Here is a 24373-nt window from a genome sequence, read left to right as displayed (position 1 = left end):
ACTTTCCATCTTGTCATTTTTTTGGGACGGCGAGAACGAACCGACAGCTCAATGGCCGCCACTTATAGACTGTGAAAAATAAGACAATAAAATAAAGCAATTTTAATTCTTTAATAATTTTCACGTGCCCAATGTATATAGACAACTAATCATTATTTCTCCTACTAATAAAAAAGAATTTTACTAATATGTTCTTTAATGACATATAATAATTAACTTTTTTTTGGAATTTTTTTTTTTTTTAGAATTGAAAAAGTATTTTCGAAAAATAGATGGTTTAACAATTAAGGAGGTTATTAAATCGGACCCAATAAAAAATTATTGCTCATTTTACGAAAAACCCCCAACAATTAACGAGGTTATTGAATCATGAGTCAAGACTATAAATATACGGACAGTGACGCCTCAACAGATCTCATTCGTAAAACACATCACCTAAAACCCATCCAACGGCTGTAGATAGTCCCTTTTTACGCCTCCGATTCCGACCAATGTAAACTCTTTCGACATTTCTGAGTCCAAAGTCAAATATTCAAACCCCTCTATAAAATAACAGTGGGCAGTACTGTTTATACGAAGAAGCTAAAATAGCAGACACAACACAAAGAAGCAGAAAGGAGATCATAGAAAATTTGAGTACCATGTCTCACAAAAACGTGACCATCGATCCGAGAAGTGGTTTCTGCAAATCGAATTCTATCTTCTACAGCAAACGCAAGCTGTGTCCGCACCCACCCAATCATTCCCTCGACGTCACCACTTTCATATCGTCCCGGGCCCACCATGGCAAGATCGCCTTCATCGACGCCTCCACGGGCCGCCACCTCACCTTCTCTGATCTCTGGAGAGCCGTCGATTCCGTCGCCACGTGTCTCGCCGATATTGGCGTCAGAAAGGGCCACGTCATCCTCCTACTGTCTCCAAACTCTATCTACTTCCCCGTCGTGTGTTTGGCTGTTATGTCCATCGGCGCCGTAATAACCACCACGAATCCCCTCAACACCACCAGAGAAATCGGCAAGCAAGTTGCCGATTCGAAACCGATCCTCGCTTTCACGACTCGCCAACTCGTCCCCAAACTCGCCGAGTCGACTCTCCCTATCGTACTCCTCGACGAAGACGAGCCTTCACAGCAGTATGTTAAAAGCGCGAAAATCTTAACCACTTTGAGTGAAATGTTGAAAAAGCAGCCGAGTGAGAGGCGAGTCAGGGACCGAGTCAACCAGGACGACACGGCGACACTGCTCTACTCTTCCGGCACCACCGGAGCCAGCAAAGGCGTGGTGGGCTCGCACAAGAGTCTGATAGCGATGGTCCAAATCATACTTGGACGGTTCAACTTAACCGAAGGGGACCACAGGTTCATCTGCACCGTCCCTATGTTTCACATCTACGGTCTAGCAGTGTTCGCTTTGGCACTGCTCGCATCAGGAACAACGGTCGTGATTCTCTCCAAGTACGAGATGCACGATATGCTCTCAGCTATCGAGAAGTACCGAATCACGTACCTCCCGCTGGTGCCGCCAATTCTAGTGGCGCTGGTGAACGGTGCTGATCAGATACGGTCGAAGTACGATTTGAGTTCGCTGCAGTCGGTTTTGTCAGGCGGAGCTCCGCTGAGTAAGGAGGTGATAGAAGGGTTTGTGGAGAGGTATCCGACGGTGACTATTCTTCAGGGGTATGGGTTGACGGAATCGACGGGAGTTGGGGCTTCTACGGACTCGTTGGAGGAGAGTAGGAGGTACGGTACGGCGGGGTTGTTGTCGCCGGGCATGGAGGCTAAGATTGTGGACCCAGAGTCTGGTGAGGCGTTGCCGGTGAACCGGACCGGTGAGCTTTGGCTCAGAGGTCGCTCTATAATGACAGGTACGTATGATGGAAATATAATAATACTATTAGCCTATTGATAACCTAGGACAACCATAGTCGAGTGATTATGGCCCACCATTTTTTTTTAGGAATCACCATTTTTTTTAGGTCCAAACCTTTTAGGTGCTGTTTTAAATTTCCTTATTAAGATTCATCTATATGCATATTTAACTAAATAAATATATTTTCATTCCATGTACGAAAATTCACGTAGCATAATCTTAAAAAGAACAGCACTCACGAAACAATACTTAATTACTGTACTTTTAAGTTTTGGCCATTGGTTGTGTTGCTATACTTTTGTCTTCACCGAATCTGTTTCACATCAAATTTCATAATCTAGTTAAAAGGATAGAATGTGAGTAATCGATAAAAAGTTGTAAGTTCTTATAATCAGTAGTAGGAAGCAAATTTTCTACTATCCATCACTTGTTTTAGTATATTGTGAAATTCGATGTATTATTAAAGCTGTTTGTTTATGTTTGGGACAATACTTTAGTTTTAACTTTTTTTTTTTTTTTCGTAAAATCTATCAAAATTTGTATCTTTCTATGCACTAAGCAAATAAACAGAACTGAGAATACCAAACGGACAATTGAATTTATTTTGGTTGTTGCCGTTGGAACTGGGAATAATAAATTGGGTAGTGTTTATTTCACTCACTTAAATAAACTAAAAACGTGACTCAAAGTGTATTTTTGCAGTGCACAATATGCACTAATTTTTTTCCTAATAAATTAATAATTTACTACGGCTAGCATAAGGCCCCACATTTCATGCAGCCTCAAGGAGAATGATTGTTATTCGGACCATTGTGATTAAAAATATAAAATAAAGCAAACGTGAAAAGGACCATTCTAGACATGAGATGAAAAGCTGAAAACTTATAAAGCAAACGTGAATAGGAATAGCACTATAGCGATCTGTTTCTGATTTTATTTGCAAGTCCTTTCGTGATGTCTAGAAGTGGATTATTATTATTAGTCACTATCAAAAAAAAAAAAAAGTGGATTATTATTAGTCTTATATTTAAGGGTGCATTGTTTTTTCCGAAGCTGATAAATTTATTTTTTAAAAGTACATAAGCCATTGGAAATCCATTTTTAATATATATATATATATATATATAATTAAAGTTCTAGGATATTTTGCTTCTGTAAGGAGTCTCTAGACCCTAGAGTCTAGACTGTAAAAATATCCTAATTGTTACCACTTGACCGTGTAGGTCTTTGGAATATATGCTACATGATTTTCAGAACATATGATATGATTCCTCAATTTGATAGGTCCCGGCTTATAATATTAGGGTTGTGAAAGTTTTCACTGGACACGTTGGATCTCAGGACACGTGTCCAAATCTTGCCGTGTCCAGTGAAAATTTTCACTGGACACAAGCCTTGCCCATAATATTATGAGTATTTATCATCTTACTTGATTTTTAGAGATTGAGCTATCAAATATTCCTAAACCCCTAAATTGCTTTGTGTGAGTAAGCCATGTTTTAAATTGTTAGGCTGGTATTCTATGAATCAAAAGCATGGTAGCAGAGGGATACTTACCAGTTGCAACTCGTATTGAACTGGCCTTGTAGTGTGGCTAGTGGTAGCTGGATCTTTTACTCTTATTATATCTTAAACTATCCAATCTCATAGGCATTTTCTTGTCAGTGTCCCTGTTACCTAATACAGGATTTCATTAAAAGATTCACATATAGTTTGTATACATATAACATATATATGTTATATCTATTCTGATTGTTCCTTTATTTTGTTGTTAGTGTTTATTCCAGATTTGTGCAATACTTGATAATAGAATTTATAGCTTTTTTCCATTCATCTGATCCTTTCTTTGCTTTGGCGTGCCTGGGAAATTTGTTTTCGCATGGGAATAGATACCATAAAAGTTGGTCGTGATGTTAACAGAATCTGTGTTGTACTACTATTCCTACTAATACTATAAGACTTAAACTAACCTGGAGACAGTTTTTTGGGTGTATTTGGAGCAGGGGTGGCAAATACAATGTATTTGGGGGCCTAAAGCGAAAATTGATTATCTTGTTTTAGATGCAAAATTACTACTAATTAACAAAAACTACGTAGAATTTTTTCATTTTTTAAAAATTTTATAAACAGAAAAAATTTGACAGAATTTTTCATACTTGTTGATATGGTAGATTGATAATAGTAAGTAAAAAAATGGTGTTAGTGATGGATTTAGATGAAAACTAGTAAAAGTTTGCTAATTAACCTCTTATTATTATTCTTATTTTTTTTTAAAAGTACAACATTCACAATATTTTTTTACAACAAATCCTAGGTTTTAAGTTGCTTTTTCTTTTTCTTTTTTCTCTTTGAAAATATCACTATAATTATTTTTTTTCCATCAATAACAGGTTATAATAATCTACTACTTAGCATAATTGTAAAAGTGTTGTAAAAAATATTGTGGATGTTGTATTTTTCTCTATTTTTATTTGTTTTTCATCTGGTAAAAAAATATTATTTTATTTATTGATTATAAATAACCTTATTAGTTAAAATGTAGGGGCCTTTTTTTTACTTGGGGCCTTAGGCGACCGTATTTCTTGCTCCACTGTTCAGCCGGCACTGATTTGGAGTTTTGAGTTGTTTATGCTTGAAATAGTGAAACTTTGTATTTCCCATGTTATTGTTGATTTTGTTTTGTCTATTTCTTTTTCACATAAACCCGCTAAAAATTAACTACACTTACAATAAAATTGGTATGAGAGCTTCAGATATATCAACAGCAGGTCACATTTTCTTCTATTGAAACTGGGAATGCTGTTGTTGCAGGTTATTTTGGTAATGCAGAAGCAACAGCAAATACTCTTGATGCAGAGGGATGGTTAAAAACTGGAGACCTCTGCTACATTGATGATGATGGCTTCATTTTTGTGGTTGATAGGTTGAAGGAGCTGATTAAGTACAAAGGATATCAGGTGAGACATTGATCACTTGAAGTTCTCTAAATTTGGCCTTCTTTCTGGAATTCCTCTGCTTTTTTTTTTACGTATGATGAGGATGTAATTCTCAAAGCAATTTATGATAAGGATGCAACTACAGTTCGATCTTGCATTTAGAAAGGAATTTCAAATTATATTATCATGAAAATTTTTTCTTGAAAGCTATGCTGATTTGTCTCTTAACATCTTAGGTCCCCCCAGCTGAACTAGAGGCCTTATTACTGACTCATCCAGAAATCCTGGACGCTGCTGTCATACCGTAAATCTTCTTCTCTAATCTTTATCGATATAAGAAACTTAGTCTTAGTTTTTTAGTTATTTATTTTATTTATTTATTATTTTTATCAATACAATATATCTTTATTTTTCGATGCAATTTATGAATTCTTTGCATCATAGAAACAAAAAATAATCGAACATGATTTTCTTAGGACTAATTACTTTAAGATCTCTTATAAAAGGGACCCTCAGTGTAATTTCTTGTGTTTTAGAATTCCTGATAAGGAGGCTGGACAGTGTCCCATGGCATATGTGGTACGAAAAGCGGGAAGTAGTTTATCTGAGAGTGCAATCATGGAGTTCGTTGCAGGACAGGTGAGGTTGATGAGATAATACGACTTGTACTATTGTATCTCTAAGCACAAATTCAATTAACCTGCTGTTATATTCACAGGTGGCTCCATACAAGAGAATCAGGAGAGTGGCATTTACAACTTCTATACCCAAAAATCAGTCTGGAAAGATTCTTAGGAAAGATCTGATACAACTTGCAACCTCCAAACTTTGAATTGTTTGGTCCCAGTAGCAGTTCCATCTCTCTGGCTAATTCCAAATCCACGTTTGTAGCTTCCTATTTTGGTAATAATTGAGGTTAATTTATGCTTCTATTTTCTGTAAGAAGTTGAGTTGGTTAAAATAGAAAAGCCGCACCTACATTTGTGGGACATTCTGTAACTTCCCACTTGGGAACTCTACAAAATGGTAAATTATTGTGTTTGTGGACCTTCTTTTTTTTTTGAGCGTATGGTCAATGCTTGATGATCAGAGACTAGTTTAGTTGATCACTTGATCTGCTGTGTTTTTCCTGCACACCGAGGGGGGACAGAATGAATAGCAACAATATTAACTAGAAAAACGTAAACTAGAGCAAATAACCTAGTGGCTGTAGCTATGACAAATGAACTTTTCAATATACAACTGGTAGCCTTTTTGTTTGATTCAATCAATTGAAGAAGCTCAACTGGTTGGCACATGATGAAACATTCAAGGTTCAAATTTCCTGCCTGCAGTTTTTTGGGTTAAAAGACTATTCATAAAAACAACTAAAGATCTACATCAGGCTCAGGGCAGAGCTGGTTTAAAAACATTCCATTGAGGTCATCCTCAAAAACATTAACCATGTCCACTGGCGGACATTCAAAAGAAATAAAGTCCAGGTTCTTGTCAGCAGCCAAGAACCCGCCTTCAACTAAAAAAAAAAAAATGAAGAATATAATCCTTTATACCATAACAGTCCCCCCCCTTGAGTAACTATTTAACTCTCTTCTATAACATTTAAGTAATCTTGTTTGGATATATATATTCAACAATGGAGAAAATTTGAGGGAATTTAAAGGGGTAGTGGTTCAACTTTTTTTTTTTATTATATAAAATAATTAAAAAAATGGTCAATTTTGCATTTATGATATCAATTTATACATATCTTTTTTAATTAAACAAAAGAGGGGTATAATTGTACATTACATAATGTCTTATAATTTTCTCTAATTTTTATTTTAATTTTTCAAAACACTCAAACAAAAAGGACATATATCTATTCTCATTTCCTACTTAATTATAAAACATCCAAATAAAGAACCGTTCTCCTCCACTCCCCTCTGCTCTCATCTCATTCCAAATCTCCAAATATACTAAAAATGAGATAAAAAGTAATATGAGGAAGGTATCAAAATTTTACAAAAGCAGTTAGAATCACTCACCATTTGCCTTAAAAAAACTGTATTTAGGCCCGGTTGCAAGCATGAGTGAGATGAAAAAATGATTATACAATTTATACATTCTTTCTCAAAAAACAGAGAATACAGTCCATCAATTCTTCCTCACAAGGAAATTGTAGTGGCCCATGAATCGTGGACCTAGAGATGGAATCAAAATTTTAGCTTTGGGGGCCGAAGCATTAACCCAATTTATTTAGAATAAATAAATGAAAATATATTAAAATTCAAGACTAAATATACTATGAAAAATAAAAGGATCAATTTAGAGTTAACCAAATATAAGTAATAGAATAGACACAAAATATATATTTTTCCAATATACTCAAATTAATCATTTCTCAAAATGGAATTTGAATTTATTTTAAAGTCCGAAAATAATTATTCTATACTAAATTTTGTAGTAATTTCCCTTTCAATATACAAAATCAAATAGTCCTTTAAGAAAATATTTTTTTTTCCCAATGTGAAGCCTAGTTTTAACAATATTAATAATCGAAATTGCTCGTTTTGTAATTGCAGTAAAATAAAAGAAAAGAATAGTAAGCACAAGTACAATCACTATATAAACAAGTTAGTAAGTTGTGAATCAAAACTAGTGCTAAACTATTATAACCTCTACTTATTATAATAATTGAATTATTAAAAATGAAATAAATAATGAGCTAAGAGGAGGCTAAAGAATGAACCATTAGAACATTTGTGACATATAATTAAGGGCCTAGTTAATGGGTGCCCTTAGAGCATTTGTTAACGAATCATTTAAAAAAAAAAAATTTAATACTACTTTTATGAGAAATTTAAAAAAACTATCAAAATAAAAAGTTGCATTTTTTTTTTTCCATAAAAAGTTTTTAAAAGTATTTCTTAAATGAATGCCCTTATGGAATTTATAGAAATTTGTTGCCAATTCACATACGGACACAACTATTTCCACTCCCAAATCTACAACATTCTTAGAGCATTTGCATTCGGGTTCTTAAAAAATTTGTTATTTTACATTCTAAAAAGTTACTTTATTTATTTTACCATACAATTTCACAACTCACCCTACATCCTAGATTTTATTTTAACATACAACTCATTAAAACAATATAAACTATCCCATAAAAAAATATAAACAACTCATTTCTCTCTCTTCAGAAACCCACCACCAACAACCACCTACCATCGAAACTCGTCCCAACCATTGAAACCTAGCCATCACCACCACTAGTTAAACACCGAAAACCAAGATCAAGGCAACTGATATCAAGGCCACCACCAAGAAACCTAGCCATCACCAGCCACCACTAGCCATTACCGTAAACCAAGGAAACCCAAACAATAGCAAAGAAACCCAAACATCGAAAACCCAGTCACCACCAGAACCTCAACCACCACCACCAAAATCCTAACCCATTGACCCCAAATCCCAACCCACACACTCGAATAAAGTGGGTTTTTGGTGTGAATGGCGCTAAAATAAATAATTTGGGGGATTTTATACTCCTCACTGCTAATGCACTTAGGTGTCAATACTAAGGATGTTGTAAATTTGAGTGTGAAAATTGGTGTCTCTAGAGTTTCCAGTTTTCTAGTTTCATATGTAAATTTTTTAAAGGCTAACAGCCACCTGAAATTTATCATGGCAGCATGATTGCTGTTATTGAATGATTGCTGCTATTGGGACAGCATATCAAACTGTCTTTTAGGCTCCAGAAAAACTGTGATTCATCTCCCCTTACAAAAAGTCCAGACAATTGCCTCCAGTAAAAGCTTTACTAGTCCTCTTTGCACGTGCATTCCATCTCATGTACCCCCAACTACATTCAATGAGTGCACTTGTCCTCTATATTCCTATCTTAACCCGTTTAAAAAAAAAAAAAAATTAACTCAAGACAATTTGGTAAAATTCAATGAAATGACATATAAAATTTCTCACAAACAGAGATTAGATAATAAAATTAAGGTGGGACCAACTTTTTCTTCCAAGTACGATCTACAAAGTTCCATATATCCTATTAGTTACAAAATCTTCCTGCTAGGATAATGATCACTAGCTAAAGTCTAACAATGTGTCTGATCAATTACCAAACTTAGAATTAATTGAGCTCCCATATGGCCCGTGTAGCAAGCAAAGTCATAAACAATTTAATTCCACGGCCTTATAGAAAGTAATCTAGAAATTAAAGAAGGGGTTGTTGAGCTATGACAAATAACCTGATCTTTTTGGATCTCATGAATGTAGCTGTGATGTTAAAATAAGTCCATATTACTGGTACTTCACGTGCACTTCCTTATTACTCGATCTGTTCATGAATCATGAGATCCTTGTTTTTATTTTATTACATTCCATTATTGTGTGATCTAAATTAACCAAATTAGTTAATTGATTTGTATGTCCAAACTTAGAAGTTCATGAAGCCTAATCAACCGCCAATAACTGATTAGTTTCTCATTTCAAATAGTTAAAAGACTTGTCACCATAACCTATTTTGATTTAATGCCAGAATTGCTTGTAGTGAAGCCAATTAATTTTACATGTGTATGTGATCACTTTGGCCCCCACCAGCGTTACTGATCGTGAATTGTTTCATTAAAATCCAAAACAAACCCACCTCCAAAACCATGTATTCTATCCAATCAGCACATGGTTTTGGTTGAAACTCTAGCTGAAGTACGTTCACATTCAATCAAAACTCAAATATATAAGTGTTCCCAAGGCACTCTACCCATACCAGTACCACACCCTCTTTAGTAAACACATACCAATTGTCCCCCACTTCTTTGTTTCTGTTGTTCAATCCTACAATCCCACACAAAAACCAAGAAAACAATATGATCAGCTTGAAAAAAGTCATTGCCATGGCAAGGAAGTGGAAGAAAATGGCTGGCATTGGGAGGAGAACAATCTCACTGCCTAGAATCAACCATAATATTAGGTTAGCTGATAGAGGCCATTTTGTTGTGTACTCTGCTGATAAGAAACGTTTTGTTGTACCATTGGCTTATTTGAGGAGCAAAATATTCAAAGAGCTATTTAGGATGTCTGAGGAAGAGTTTGGGATACCAAGAGATGGGCCACTCACTTTGCCATGCGATGCAGCTTTCATGGAGTACGTTGTCTCTGTGGTTCAAAAGAGTATCTCTCTTGAGCTCGAGAAGGCATTGCTAGAATCACTAGGCTCCTGTCAGAGCTTGGCGAATAGTGCATCAGTGTCTGAAGGCTTGAGTTATCGTCATCTGATCTTGGAGTCCATTGTATAACATTGTTAACAATGGTTCAATAAAGATCTTGTAAATTTTTGTTGCAAAAAGTACACTGGGGACGCCAATGGGCCTTTTATAAAGCCCAAAAGGCACTGGCTAGTGCATCATTCGGAGCCCATGATTACAGGTGTGACAGTTTATTTTTAACTAATGAACTGGCCCAATATATACGACGCCTCTCTTCTTTGAGTTCATCAGCACCGAACCCCCACCCCCCCTCATCCTCCCAAAGCAAAGAGTTTTATTTATTTATTTATTTTCAGAAGGAAAGGTTTACGATTAACTGTGGTAGTGTCACCATGAAATTCTTAAAAGTCATATCTTTGTTTTGTTTTGTTTTTGTTTTTAAGGAAAAAAATTATATCCATTTTGAAGTAAGATAACATTTTTCCCCATCATCAATATTTACACCAAAAAAAAAAAAAGTCGACTAACATCTTTGTGATATCTATTTATATTATTGATGGCGTGATATAACATACTCTACTTGTTACAAAATAAATGGCTGAGATTTAAGAGCTTTATGGTGGAATTATCCTAACAACTCTCAAGAATTTTAATATTGTTTTAGGAGGATTACACCCAGGTTTGAACTGTAGTTTTTCTATTGGAGAAAAGTAAAGGTATCTCACTTGAATGGTAGAGCTTGGTAGAACCAAAAACCCTCTTATTCCAAGAAAAATAATAATAATTTTTTCTTCTATATAATTGGATTTCCTTCTGCTGAATAAGAAGATATTGTTAAAACAATAGAATACATTGTAAGGGAAGTAGCCCATGTCAATCCATTGAAAGATTCAAAAGAGATTAAAGAGATGGTGATAGCCCACAAGTGGTATATGGAGCAGTCCAAACTATTACCTTGTGTTTCAATGAAGAATTAAATCATTGCTGGGATCCAAAAGAAGGAAGAATCAATGTCCTAACTAAATTAATAATTAAATAAATAAAAATAATATACTATTTTCTGGTCAGTTTACGTTCTCTGTTTTTAATCTATGTTCTATGTCTTCTGGGTTGTAAGTGTAAACTATTGTTGTGGTTTTAACAACAAAAACATTGATGTCAATTTCAAAACATCATGAGAAGAGCTATGAGTAATAGAGTTTGGCTTCTGTCCAGTGCATTTGAGCACTGTATTTGATAACAACACAGTACATGTTCAAAATTGGCCACATATTGATCTTGTACCTCACCTAATGCTCTAGTGCATTGGAAGGAAGTAATGAGTTGAGCTCAAATGAGATTTTTAGAGTCCTTTAGACGCTTCAAATAAGTTTTGCATGATCAAATTGGAGCTCCAACTAATTTCTTCTGGAGTCCCTCTTGTGGGACCATTGCTTAATGTTGATGTCAGCCAGCAATAGGGCCCACACAAGCATGCAACCAATGACTTGCACACAAGCAACCACTTTAATCCTCTACTCACCTAAGATATGTGTGAAAATGGGAGCTGGTATCTCCAAGTTCATCCTCTCTGTCCCTCTCTCTAAATCAAATGCAGTAATATTAGTAGACATGAGTGGTATGAAATTTGAAATTGACACCTTATTAGCCAAAATATTTAGCTAGGATTTGGGGCCCCCAAATCCTTGCTAACCCATGGCGTCCTTGCTTGCACACGAGCAACAACTCGAATCCTTTACTCACTTGAGATATGTGTAAAGATCAAACTTGGTATCTCCAAGTTCATCCTCTCTTTCTTTCTCTCTAAACCAAATGTGGCAGTGTTGATAGACATATTGTGGTGTGAAATTTGAAATTGACACCTTATTGGACAAAATATTTAGATGGGATTTGGAGCCCCCAAATCACAGCTAACCCATGGCGTCCTTGCTTGCATCCCTCCACTAATCAAAAGACTAGTCCAACCAGTTACGAAATATTAAAAAATATAACATTTTGTGTTTCTTATTTTTTTTGACAAACTTGCTAGTTATAACGGGAGAATGATATTTGAACGTTAGACATTTTTTTTAAAAATATTAGAAATTGTGAATTGAATTAAAAAACTCTTAGTAATACAATTTTTGTCATTGGCCAACCATGTGGAGAATTACATACAACAGATACACTAACGGACACTAACGGAAACAATCATTAGACGCGCTTGAGTCAGGAAAATAATTTAATTGACAATGTCGCAAATTTCTGTATTTCAAATTTTGACTTGGTACACTAGCGTATCAAACACTGCATAGCTTAATCTTGAAGGAAATTAGGGTTGTCCATATTTTTCTAATCCCAGAAACGTAGAAATTTTCCAGAAGCGTGGAATTGCATAATTGTGTTGCAAAATTTCAAACTTTCGAGAAGTTTGGTTTAAACTTTAAATGAGGCTGGACCCATGTTATAAAGTCAGACTCACAAGTCCTCGACACTGTTCACATATATATGTTTAAAGTATACTGTTCACATAATTAACCTTTTAAATAGGGTTTTAAAAAAAAATATATAGAAAATAGTTGATTTATCTTATCTTTTTCTACAAGAAGAAAAAAGACTACTCCATATTTATATGTACAGCGAAGTAAGCCGAAGTTGACCAAAAAGAAAAGTAGAAATGACTAACAAATAACTATAAAGAAATTGTTATTTTCTTGAACTTAACTAATTACTGCAGATCTAAAATTAGATAGAGAATTAGGTGAAAATTTTATAATCTAATTCAGTAATTTTTGTGAAAAAATGTGGATAGCATAACTGTACATATAGGCAAAGCTTGACATCTTGTTTTCGTTGATATTTTATTAACTTTGATCAAAATGTGCCCTTAAATTTAAATTAACTTCTAAAATAATATTTTTACCTTTCCTTGCAAAATTTTTCTTATTAATATCAATTGCAGTTTATGATTATTTAGGGGAAGAGTCACGTCCTGAATAGTTCTGAACATCCTTCTTAGTCAACCAAAAAAAAAGAAAAAAAGAAAAAAGCAGCTTTTTACTCATGGCACCATATCATAGGCTGTTATTATTATTATTATTATTATCTTGTTTTTAAGGAAATGGGATTAATTAAAAATTAAAAAAATTGTTGGTTGTTGTCTCCGGTCTCCGCGCCTTCTCAAAAAAGAAAAAGAAAAAAAAAAGAAAAAAAAAGAGAAAAGTCCCCGCGGAGGAAAATAACTGAAAACTTCCTTCGCCTCCATATTATTAATTTATTTTAAAAATTATCAACCGGAGCCTTGGCAGCATATAATATTTAGACATGGTTTGGAGGCTATATTTAAAAATATATATATATATATATATATATATATATATAAAATGAGGCATGGAGTACAGAGAGGAAATAGATAAAAATCTAGAATCTCCTTAAGACTCAAATTCAATAATGGTATTTGTATTTGAACTCTAATTGTTACTAATTAAGACTGTAAATAAACCAATTTTTTTATAAACAGCTCAAGTTTGACATGAGCAAAGGCTTATCTATGTACCTTTATTTAGAAAACAAACCGAATTCAAGCTCAACTTTAAGGCTTTATTATTAAATAAGCTAAGTTTAAACATAATAATGTACTCATAAACAAACTCGTGAAACTGATGCTCAACTTAACTATAAATAATATTATATTTTTATATGTATCTATAAATATGCTTATATAGACTTGAGAGTTTCAATAAGACTCCAATTTCATACCAGTTGCAATTTGCTTATTTCTCAAATTATGTGTGAAATAGGCCAGAATCCTATTGAAAGTTCAAAACACTATAGGATGAATTTACATGCACCTATGCAAGACAATAGGCTCTTTGATTTCAGCAATTACACATTGTTTTCATGGTGCTTGATTAGCAATCAACAAGGTACGTATCATGGTAAAGAGACCAAGATATTGAGTGACTGCTGCCTTTCTTGCTTTATGAGTCGTATCAAATAGTGTTTTCATGGGTGAAGTTAATAATAAAAGAGGCAAACTCTAAATTAAATGTTGGCTTTGTTTTAAGTTTTAACTTCTAGCTTGAGAGTTTTGATTAAGAAAAATGCTAAAGCTATTATCGATTCTACTCCAAGAAGTTATAAAATAATGTTATAATGAATGTAATCAACAATATAATAAATAAAAAATTATTATTTTTATTTTATATTTAAAAGATGATAAATTAGTTTTGTAAAGGTTATACAATAAAACATGTAATGACCATAACATTACTATTCGCCTAAAAATTCCAACAGAAATTGGAGAAAGTATCAAATATTGGAATCTAATTTATCAAACAAAGACCACAAAGTATTGTTGCTTTGCTTCATTTTCCTCTATGACAAAACTATATATTAGTCTTTGAAGCAAGAAGTCAAGAACTCCACACTGAAACCAACAAGAAAGGAAAAAAAATAACAATGCATGTTCAGCGAAAGCAGCTGGTCAAATTGCTACCTAGTGCTTTCATAATTAAGCGCCGGTCAACAAAAGTTGTGTGCTCCAATAAGTTGTTTACCCCAGAACCCAAGTCTATCTCTTTATGTTTTGCATGAAAATACTATATATATTAAGCATTTTCTTGTTAATCACATAGTGTGAAGAGGGCAAGGGGAAGGAATAGATCAGGAGTGTGAAAAGAGAAAATGGGTGACTTTGTTGAGGAGGAGAGCTCTGCTATCCCACCAAGACCGGCAACAGATTTTGGGGCTCACGTTGTGTCAGCCCCTCCTATGCAGTCTCAGTACAATTCACCGTCTTTGTCAAGAAAACCATTGCTACTCCCAATAGAACCTGCAGATTCTAATGGCGCAATTGTAGTTGCAAACAAGGCCACACCAAAGCCTTCTCACACTCCTAACTTCTTCACACCCTTGAGTAGCCCAATTAGGAAGGCTATTCAACTCACCAAGTTTGATCCACAGGATGCTTGGCTTCCCATCACAGAGTCAAGGAATGGCAATGCATACTACGCTGCCTTTCATACTCTTTGCTCTGGAATTGGAATTCAAGCACTTGTACTGCCTGTGGCCTTTACCATTCTTGGATGGTAAGCCTCCTAATACCTCTCATCAAACAATTGCAAATTTTAAAAAAATTTACATATAATACGTAGGATACGAATAGGATGGCTTAAATTTGACACATCTTACAATAAGATCGCTTGCAATATGCCCCATTGAATGTGATTTTCGTCAATACATGGATGGTAACTGCAGAAGAAAATGATTTTCTCATAAAAATATGTTTTACAAAATTTGTTACGTAAATTAAATTAAAATATTTCTACCATGTCAAGGTATATAAATACCACATAATATTATCTTCTGGACTTGATGTGCATTGTGCATATGTACTATATTATTTTCTATGAACTATTGGTTTGATTTGATGGACTATATGTAATCCTTCTTTGTCAAATATGTAGTATGTAATCCCACATACTGTAGCAGTACATGTACATGTATAGAGGGTGTGATTGCAGTTCTTGAAAGCCATGTGGATTAGAGACAGTTGATTGGCCTAGTAATTGTTGTAGAACTGCACAATTAAGCAGCTAATTTTAAAGTCCATATCTTTTAAAACTTGTCTTAGTTCTTATTATTATCTTTGATTGCAGGACATGGGGAATAATATGCTTGACAGTGGCGTTTGTGTGGCAGCTTTACACACTTTGGCTGTTGGTGAAGCTACATGAATCCACCCAAACTGGGATGCGTTATAGCAGATATTTCCAACTTTTCAGCGCTACCTATGGTTAGTACCCTTTTACTTTTCCCGGGTTTCTCCCCACTTCATCGTAGTTTTGGTACTAAAATTTTTATTAAATTATCGATTATTTCAAAAGTTTAAATTATTGTGATATAGTAAATTTAATAATTTAACCAAATACTTCTAACAACCCAAAAAAAAAAATCATCATATTTTATGTAATCAAGTATCCATAATTTGGTTTCTTTTACTTCCATTTTTTTTTTTAAATAGTAAAAAAGTATAAAACAATTTATAGAAGGATCTCAATTTTCACTAACATTAACATTTTGTACTCACTGGTTCACAAATATTGTATTTACAGGATTTATTTTAAATTTACTAACTAATGAATATGAATATAGCACTGCTAGACATAACATTTTTTCTGCAATTATTTATAATATGTTATAATTGAAGTAAGTCAAGTAATATTTCTTTGACTTGACTTACTTGAGTCCATTAATGGTATTTGCTTTATTACGTACCAATCCTATCATGTCATATTATGTGGAAAATTTTTTATCAAAACTGATATGTGTGAATACAAATATTTGCTAACTAACTTTTGTTGACTTGGTACCTCATTAAGTACGTGAATATGTCACGAAGTTTGGCCAAAAAGGGAACGAAAATTGAAGAAAAGAAAAGGAAGCATCTGATAAAATTAATCACTGTCCAACTGTGTATGGGGATGAAATGATTGAGGGTGAACGAAATATGTCTTCATTCAAAGAGTGACAATAAGTACCCGTTTGGATATAGCTAATAAAGACCAGTGTCTGCGTTTTGACGTTTTCTTTATCTTTTTCTTTTTCTTTTGAGAACGTGCACTGTGGGTCCCGTGTAGGAAGAGAAGAGCATTTTTTGCTTTTCTAGTGAGTCTTGTACACTGTTCACGGGACCCACAAGTACTTTATTAAAAAAAAAAACTTTAAAAATGGATCCCACAGTACTATTTACACATTTAAAAATTATGTTGCTACAATATTTTCAATTTTCAGCAAAATAAGTGTTATCCAAACAAACTCTAAGATTAATGTGTCTGTCACAAATATCATGTGAAAAGGGACATGAGGCTTATTACATTCTTAAAAATTAGAGCCTAATTAAAATGAATATATCCTCCACATCCCAACTAGGGGTGTGCATGGGTCGGGTTGGGTCGGGTTGAGGAGATTTTTTGACCCAACCCACCATGGTGGGTCAAAAATATTTCAACCCAACCCAACCCGTCATATAAGTTCAACCCAACCCAACCCAACCCACATGGGTCGGGTTGGGTCGGGTTGAACCCATGGGTTTGACAAATTTTTATGATTATTATTATTAAATTGAGTAGAAAAAAATGTATATACACTAATATATTAAAAAATCCTAAAGATTAGTATCAATGTAATTCCTTAAAGGCAAACAACACTAATGACTAAACAATAATAGTAATTTATTAGGATTTGTGTAATCTAATTGGCTTTTATATAGGATAGGAAGAATTAGCTATTTACAAATTTTATTAATTATATAATATATTATATATTATATATTATATATATATATATAAAATTAGTATTAGTAGGAAGAACTGAGGAAATGCTGCTCTACAATTTTTTTTTAAATTATTAAATATAATATATATATATATTTATTTATTTATTAAATATATACAATTGATTTTAAAAAATTATTAAATATGAAATATATTTTAAATATATATTAAATATGGGTGGGTCGGGTTGGGTTTGGCGGGTTTGTAATTTTATGACCCAAACCCAACCCGACCCGTCATAAAATTTTTTTTTGTAACCCAACCCAACCCACCAAGCCTTAAAAACCGACCCAACTCGGTGGATCGGGTCGGGTTGGGTCGGGTTTGGTGGGTCGGTGGGTTTTCTGCACACCCCTAATCCCAACTCCAAAAATTCTCGTAATCTATATTCCACAGCCGTGTAGACTTATTCAATTCAAATAATTAAATTATTTATTTCTTAACTATTTAAGCTTTTTAGATAAGTAATTAAAGACATTTATCGCGTTTTACTATTACTCTAAGCTCAAATGAGCTTAGCTATTTTGATGATTAAGAACTTAATATGGTATACAGAAATAAATAACGATACGTATTCCTCTTCCTCTCTAGGTGAAAGAATGGGGAAGATCTTTGCTCTGTTTCCAATAATGTATCTATCAGGCGGAACATGTGTTGCCCTGATTATCGTTGGAGGTTCAACCATGAAGCTTTTCTTCCAAATAGTGTGTGGCCACGGCTGCTCCGCAAAGCCATTAACAACTGTGGAATGGTACTTAGTGTTTACATGTGCTGCGGTGGTTCTGTCACAGCTCCCAAACTTGAATTCCATAGCTGGGGTCTCACTAATTGGTGCAGTCACAGCCATAGCCTATTGTACTATTATGTGGCTTGTGTCTGTCACCTCGGGCAGGCTTGACGGTGTTTCTTATGACCCAGTCAAAGAGAACGACAACATGGCTATGATTTTCAGCGTTCTAAATGCCCTTGGTATCATGGCATTTGCTTTTAGAGGCCATAACCTTACACTTGAAATTCAGGTAAACTTTTCCCATTATTTTTTTGGACAGAATGAAGTTTGTCTATTTGCTTTTGGATGATAATCAATTATACAAAGGAGCCCATATCATATCCCTTTCCACCCTTACCATTGAATCCATGAGTCATGACTCCATTTTGTAATGATATTTATACAATAGATGGTGGTGGTAGTGGTTAGTCCTACTTTTTCTTTTGGGGGATATTATCCCCAATTTCAAATTCTACCCTGATTGGTCTAATTCCATCTTTCCTAGAATAAAAAAAGATAGTCTATTCATTCTCCCTTTCTCTTTTGTCTTTTGTTTCTTAAAAAAAAAAGATAGTAATTATTTCATATTATTTAAGAGAATATATTGAGTACAGTATAATTTATCGACTTTCATTTTAAAAGTTATCATAACTTTTGAGTAGAGTCTGTGGTGTTTTTGTATTAAAATTGTGAAAGTTAACTTGTGTGCAACAAATTTAACTAATCAGAATATACTCCTAAAACTAAGGACATTCCAATCACTTTTTTTTTTTTTTTTTTAATCCCTTCCTTTAAACTTTTCTCTTCTTTATTTCCTTTAATATAGGATTAGTTTATAATAACATTTTCCTGCCCACTTGTACTCGAAATTTAAACACATTTTGGTCCCAGCCCAACTGCTCTGCCCAGCTCCTCACTAGAATATCCTTAGCAATTAAGGCTTCCTTACCATGGGCCCTGCATGGGTTCATTTCCCTTCTGGTAGGAAAATGGACATACATCCTATATGATAGCACCCCCAAAAAATAGTCTTCATGACAAATCGATGTTTGAAAAAGCTATATAAACCGAAAGAGAAAGTCTATAGATACAAAAGAAAAAAAAAATTGATATATGCTAATGTGGCAATGTTAGTGGTAGTTTAAAAAGTAATATTAGTAGTGAGTCTAAATAAAAACCAGTACAAACTTGCTAACTCAAAATTATTGTAAAAAAATGTGATCAAATTTTTATGATACGTAGCATTGCTCAAACCGAAAATTTTACTTCTCACTCACAAGGGTACTATTGTGGGGCCCAAGTGACATAGCTTATGAGAGTGAGTGAAAAAATGGGTATTTTTTTTTCAAGATTTTAATTTACATAATGCTCTTAAGATGGTCTCAAAATCAATTTAAGGTGTCTATATAAATGGCCAATACTAAAAAATTTACAATCACAATGTCATACTCCATATCTATAAAAATAAATGAAATTTTTCTTTCAACCATTTTGTAGGAAAACTCCTTCAACCCAGTATGTGGCAGTTCAAATAAACATAATGTATATTTTTCAACACATAATTGCCTTTTAATAACAATGTGACTAATTTAAATTACTTAGAGCAAACTTGGCCCGGCTAGCTTAGAGTTGTCCAACGGACTAGTCAAATCCAAATTCATCTTTATTTTAGAGAATAAACCCTTAAAATGCAGGTCTAACAAAATAGAAAAACTTTTTTTCTCAACTAATATAAGAGCATCTCCAATGATGTAGCTAAAAGCAAAATATTCTCTATAATAGAGAATGAGACCAAAAAATGGTCTCCAATAGATCCTCTAAACCTTGAATTTTTTTTGGCTCATGAACAGTAGCTCATCAAATCTGATGGGCTACTATACATCCTTCAATTTTTTTTTTTCTATTACAATAATCAGGTATTGAATAAAAAAATGTTGGAAGATGTGTAATTGTTAAAAAAAGAATAAATAATGAATAAAGAATGAATGAAGAAATAATATTTAAATGAGATAGAGAATAGGATAGAGAATCTGTTGGAAAATGTATTTAAAAAAGTAGGTAGCTAAAAGGTAAAAGTCACTGTTTATTCTCCAAACAGTACAAAAATTTGGAGAATCTGCTAGAGATGCTCTAACTCTTTAGAAAAAGAGAGTCAATGTAGATCGGTAAAAGAATTACTTGGCTTAAAAAGATTCTAAAGCTTAAATAAGATATTAATTCTTTCTCTTTCCTCTCAACATCTTTGCAAAACTCTCTCTCTCTCTCCACAACTAAACGTTCTCCCACACAAAATACAATTACCTTTTTATAAAACTAATCATAGAACACGACACGACACTAATTTGGCCTCCCCATACACTTGGCAGTGGGAAGGAAGACCCGAAATGGAATGCTCTTCACAAAAAATCTCAGACGAGCAAAGAGCAAGCAACCTCTCATTGGTTCAAACACAATCTCTCACCCCCTCTCCACCAAATCACTAGAGAAATTCATTGCCACCTTGATTTGGTTTTCTCTCTCCCATCACTTCAATTTTGACGCCCTTGCGTTATGAGATGGGTGGTTTTTGGGATAAGTTTGCGTGGGTTTATCTGTGAGCTTGTCCATAGATTTGTTGGATCTATCTCAGTTTGAGAGTAAATTGAAAGTGAAAGGGGCGGAAGCCATAGGTTTGAATACATAAAGATTAAAGAAATAAATAAAGGAAGATTAAAGAAAGAATGAGAACTAATATTTAAATGGGATAAAGAAAAAATAATGAGCATTGGAAAGTATATTTAAAAAAGTAAGCAAGTAAAATAAAAAAGCAACTTTTTCTCTCCAATTTGAGTGAGAAAATTCTCTATTGGAGATGCTTAAAAGCCAATTTATATGGCTCATGTACACCTTTTTATAACTTTATTTCATTTTCAGTTACATTTTTTTTTGGTACCCAACTTATTTTTAAGCAAAATAAATCAATGGAAATAAGCTTTTATGAATTAAATGTAGATATGCATAATGAGTCAGAGGTCTCTAGTTTTTTTTTTTTTTTTTTTGAGAAAGCCATGAGTCGATGATGATACATAATTTTTTTTTTTTTTTTTTTTTTGAGAAACAATGATGATACATAATGAGTGAATGCGATGAGTCAGAGGTCTCTAGTTTGGTTATAATACATATATATATATATATATATATATAATAAGATTTTAACTTATGGCATTCACTCAATGATGATTACTCTTATCAATTATTAGATTAGACTAAAACAACAATAGGTTTTTAATGTAGGTGAAGTTTGAACTTTTGATCTCTTATTCTATAAAAGAAAACTTTACTAGTTAAGTTAATTGGAACTTGTCCTCTAACTTGGTTTTGGAAGAAAATGTTATCTAATAAAAATCTAGAAATACTCTTTTTTATTGACCTAAGTCAAATAAATAATTTGAAATCAAATCCAGATACGATCAACTTTTGTTTGGTGAATCAGATACAATGAACTTTCCTTCTATAACACCCTTCCCCTCCCAACCCCAAATATTTCTTTTTCAGGCTGCAGCTGGAAAGCTTTTGAATTTATTACAAATTAAGATTAAAGGAGGCCAAAGGGTTCCTTTCCTTTCCCAAAGTTCAAAGAAGATCGAAAAGTTTAATTGGAACTTGTCCTCTAACTTGGTTTTGGAAGAAAATGTTATCTAATAAAAATCTAGAAATACTCTTTTTTATTGACCTAAGTCAAATAAATAATTTGAAATCAAATCCAGATACGATCAACTTTTGTTTGGTGAATCAGATACAATGAACTTTCCTTCTATAACACCCTTCCCCTCCCAACCCCAAATATTTCTTTTTCAGGCTGCAGCTGGAAAGCTTTTGAATTTATTACAAATTAAGATTAAAGGAGGCCAAAGGGTTCCTTTCCTTTCCCAAAGTTCAAAGAAGATCGAAAAGTTTTCAAATCTATCTTAAACAATATACAAAACAATGTCGTACCAGGACCGGCTCAATGAATTTGGGGGCCTTAGGCGAAATCTTTAAATGGGGCTTTTTATTATATTTAATTATAAATTCATATATTTTTTTAATTAAAATTTATTTTTCTTGCTTTTTGAGAGGCAAAATTACTAATTAAATTTTTGCATTCAAGTTCCGCTAACATTTCCTTTTCAATTGGTAATATGGCTAATCCACTTAATCTTTTTTGTGACATAGTAGATCTTAAATAGGATTTTATTAATTTTAATTTTGAAAAACTTATTTATGCGGAAGCAACTGTAACAGGTATAGTTAGTAATATTCTGAAAGCAATACATGCATTTGGAAAATATTCTAACCTCTTTATATAATTTAGTACATTAATTGGAGAGTTTTCATTTATTTACAAAACTTCTTTTAAAATTTTTAGTTCTGAAAATAAATCTAAACCATCAATATCGGAATAAATTTCATGTGTGAGAAAATATTCTAGATTAAGACAATTTTTTTCAAACTATACAATTTTTTTATGGGATATTATATAATATATTATTACTATTTGGGGGTCTCTTTATCGATGGGGGCCTTAGGCCACTGCCTAAGTGGCCTGTAGCTTCAGCCGGCCCTGTGTCGTACTACCAAAAGCAAGAGGGGAAAACATCACCAGTTGAATAACATTATGTATCAGTAATTCAGTGCTTTTCCACTGCAGGCAACTATGCCTTCGACTGAAAAAAATCCATCCCACGTACCAATGTGGATAGGAGTGAAAGTTGCCTATGCAATCATCGCAATGTGCTTGTTTCCCCTTGCAATTGGAGGATATTGGGCTTATGGACACAAGGTAATAAGGAACTAAGAACATTTTATTATAAAGATGCTTATATAGATGCTCTGTCCATATTTGATTAATACCCGTTTCCGTTGAAAACATAAAAAAATATCAGTCAAGTTATAAGACTCGCAGCTGTCCATATTATTATTATTAATAACTATGTTTATGGATTTTGTTTTGCCAGATACCAGTCAATGGTGGGATGCTAACAGCAATTTATCAGTACCACGGGCGTGACACCTCGCAATTTGTTTTGGCATTAACGAGCTTATTAGTCATAATTAACGCAGTGAGCTCATTCCAAATCTATGGAATGCCTATGTTTGATGATATGGAATCCAAATACACCAAGAGGAAAAATAAACCATGTCCATGGTGGCTGAGGTCTGGTTTCCGAGCTATGTTTGGGTATGGATGCTTTTTTGTAGCAGTGGCTATCCCATTCTTGGGTAGCCTTGCAGGTTTGATAGGAGGGATTGCAGTACCAGTCACTTTTGCTTATCCTTGTTTTATGTGGTTAAGGATTAAGAAGCCCAAGAAATATGGCATAATGTGGTGGCTAAATTGGGTGCTAGGACTGTCAGGCATGATTCTTAGCGTGGTACTGATCGCAGCTGGGATTTATGTGGTAATAGACACAGGCATTGAAGTTAGCTTTTTCAAGCCTCACTAGTTCAAACAATTGGTAGATTAAAATGCTTGGCCGATTCCTTTTATTGCTGCTTGGTTATAAGGAGGATCTGCTTCCTTTTTCTTTTTTCTTTTTTTTGCCTATATTTGGTATATGTTGGTATTTGTTTGTGAAACCTATTAATTAACAATATTTTCCGTCTCTCTCTTATATGCTAAATGTGAGGGGTGGCTAAACCTATCTCAGTTGCCCCTTTTGTAAAAAAATTGGCATTTGACATATTCATGTCCATTTGAAAATAGTTTATCCTTTTTGTGAAAATGTGCTCTAACTTTTTGTTAAAAGTGTGCTAAAAGATACTTTAAATTTTTTTGAAAAAGTGAGAAAATGTAGTAAAAGTGAGGTTTTAAAAAGTTGTATATAAAAACTAAAAGCTAAAAGTTAAAAACTAAAGCTAGTGCTAAATAGATTCTTCAGAGAGTTATTTTTTTGGTATTTAGTGTGCTAAAATTTCGCGTTTAGCATAGTCAATACTAGTACGGCTGAAGGAGGTTTTCCTATTTAGATGTGACCATAGTAGCTTTATACTTGCTAAGACCGAGCCTACAAAGCAAGAAAAAAGGATGAGAATGGGCATTCAAAAGGTAATTTTTTGTAATTTTTCTATCTAGATGTGACCATAGTGGCATTCGAGCATGCAAAGTAAGGCAGTCGATTAAATCTTAGCTGGAGCCAAGGGTTGGACATTGGGAAGGTAACACAAAGAAGGTGTTAGTTGACAGGTTTGGCAACCTAAAATTATATCATACCGCCCTGATTACAACATTTGGGAAGCCCATCACTGACAGGTTTGGCAACCC

General features: G+C 33.7%; 2 protein-coding genes across 2 annotated transcripts; both read left to right on the top strand.

Annotated features, from left to right (window-relative positions):
- Positions 1 to 362: 362 nt before the first annotated feature.
- LOC115974605 (4-coumarate--CoA ligase-like 5) lies at positions 363 to 5914 on the top strand. The gene is made up of 5 exons (XM_031095024.1): positions 363 to 1866; positions 4683 to 4828; positions 5044 to 5111; positions 5344 to 5446; positions 5526 to 5914. Exons 1-5 carry the CDS (start codon positions 642 to 644, stop codon positions 5637 to 5639), a joined length of 1656 nt encoding a protein of 551 aa, XP_030950884.1. The 5' UTR covers positions 363 to 641; the 3' UTR covers positions 5640 to 5914.
- Positions 5915 to 14604: 8690 nt separating this feature from the next.
- Positions 14605 to 23716, top strand: LOC115975176 (lysine histidine transporter-like 8). Its single transcript, XM_031095870.1, has 5 exons — positions 14605 to 15074; positions 15645 to 15781; positions 17913 to 18340; positions 22760 to 22891; positions 23067 to 23716. Exons 1-5 carry the CDS (start codon positions 14671 to 14673, stop codon positions 23553 to 23555), a joined length of 1590 nt encoding a protein of 529 aa, XP_030951730.1. The 5' UTR covers positions 14605 to 14670; the 3' UTR covers positions 23556 to 23716.
- Positions 23717 to 24373: the final 657 nt, after the last annotated feature.

This window comes from Quercus lobata, chromosome 2 (assembly GCF_001633185.2).
Source record: "Quercus lobata isolate SW786 chromosome 2, ValleyOak3.0 Primary Assembly, whole genome shotgun sequence".
In the NCBI taxonomy this organism is placed as follows: domain Eukaryota; kingdom Viridiplantae; phylum Streptophyta; class Magnoliopsida; order Fagales; family Fagaceae; genus Quercus; species Quercus lobata.
Note: the sequence above shows the minus strand (reverse complement) of the source record. Positions and strands in the feature narration are given on the sequence as shown.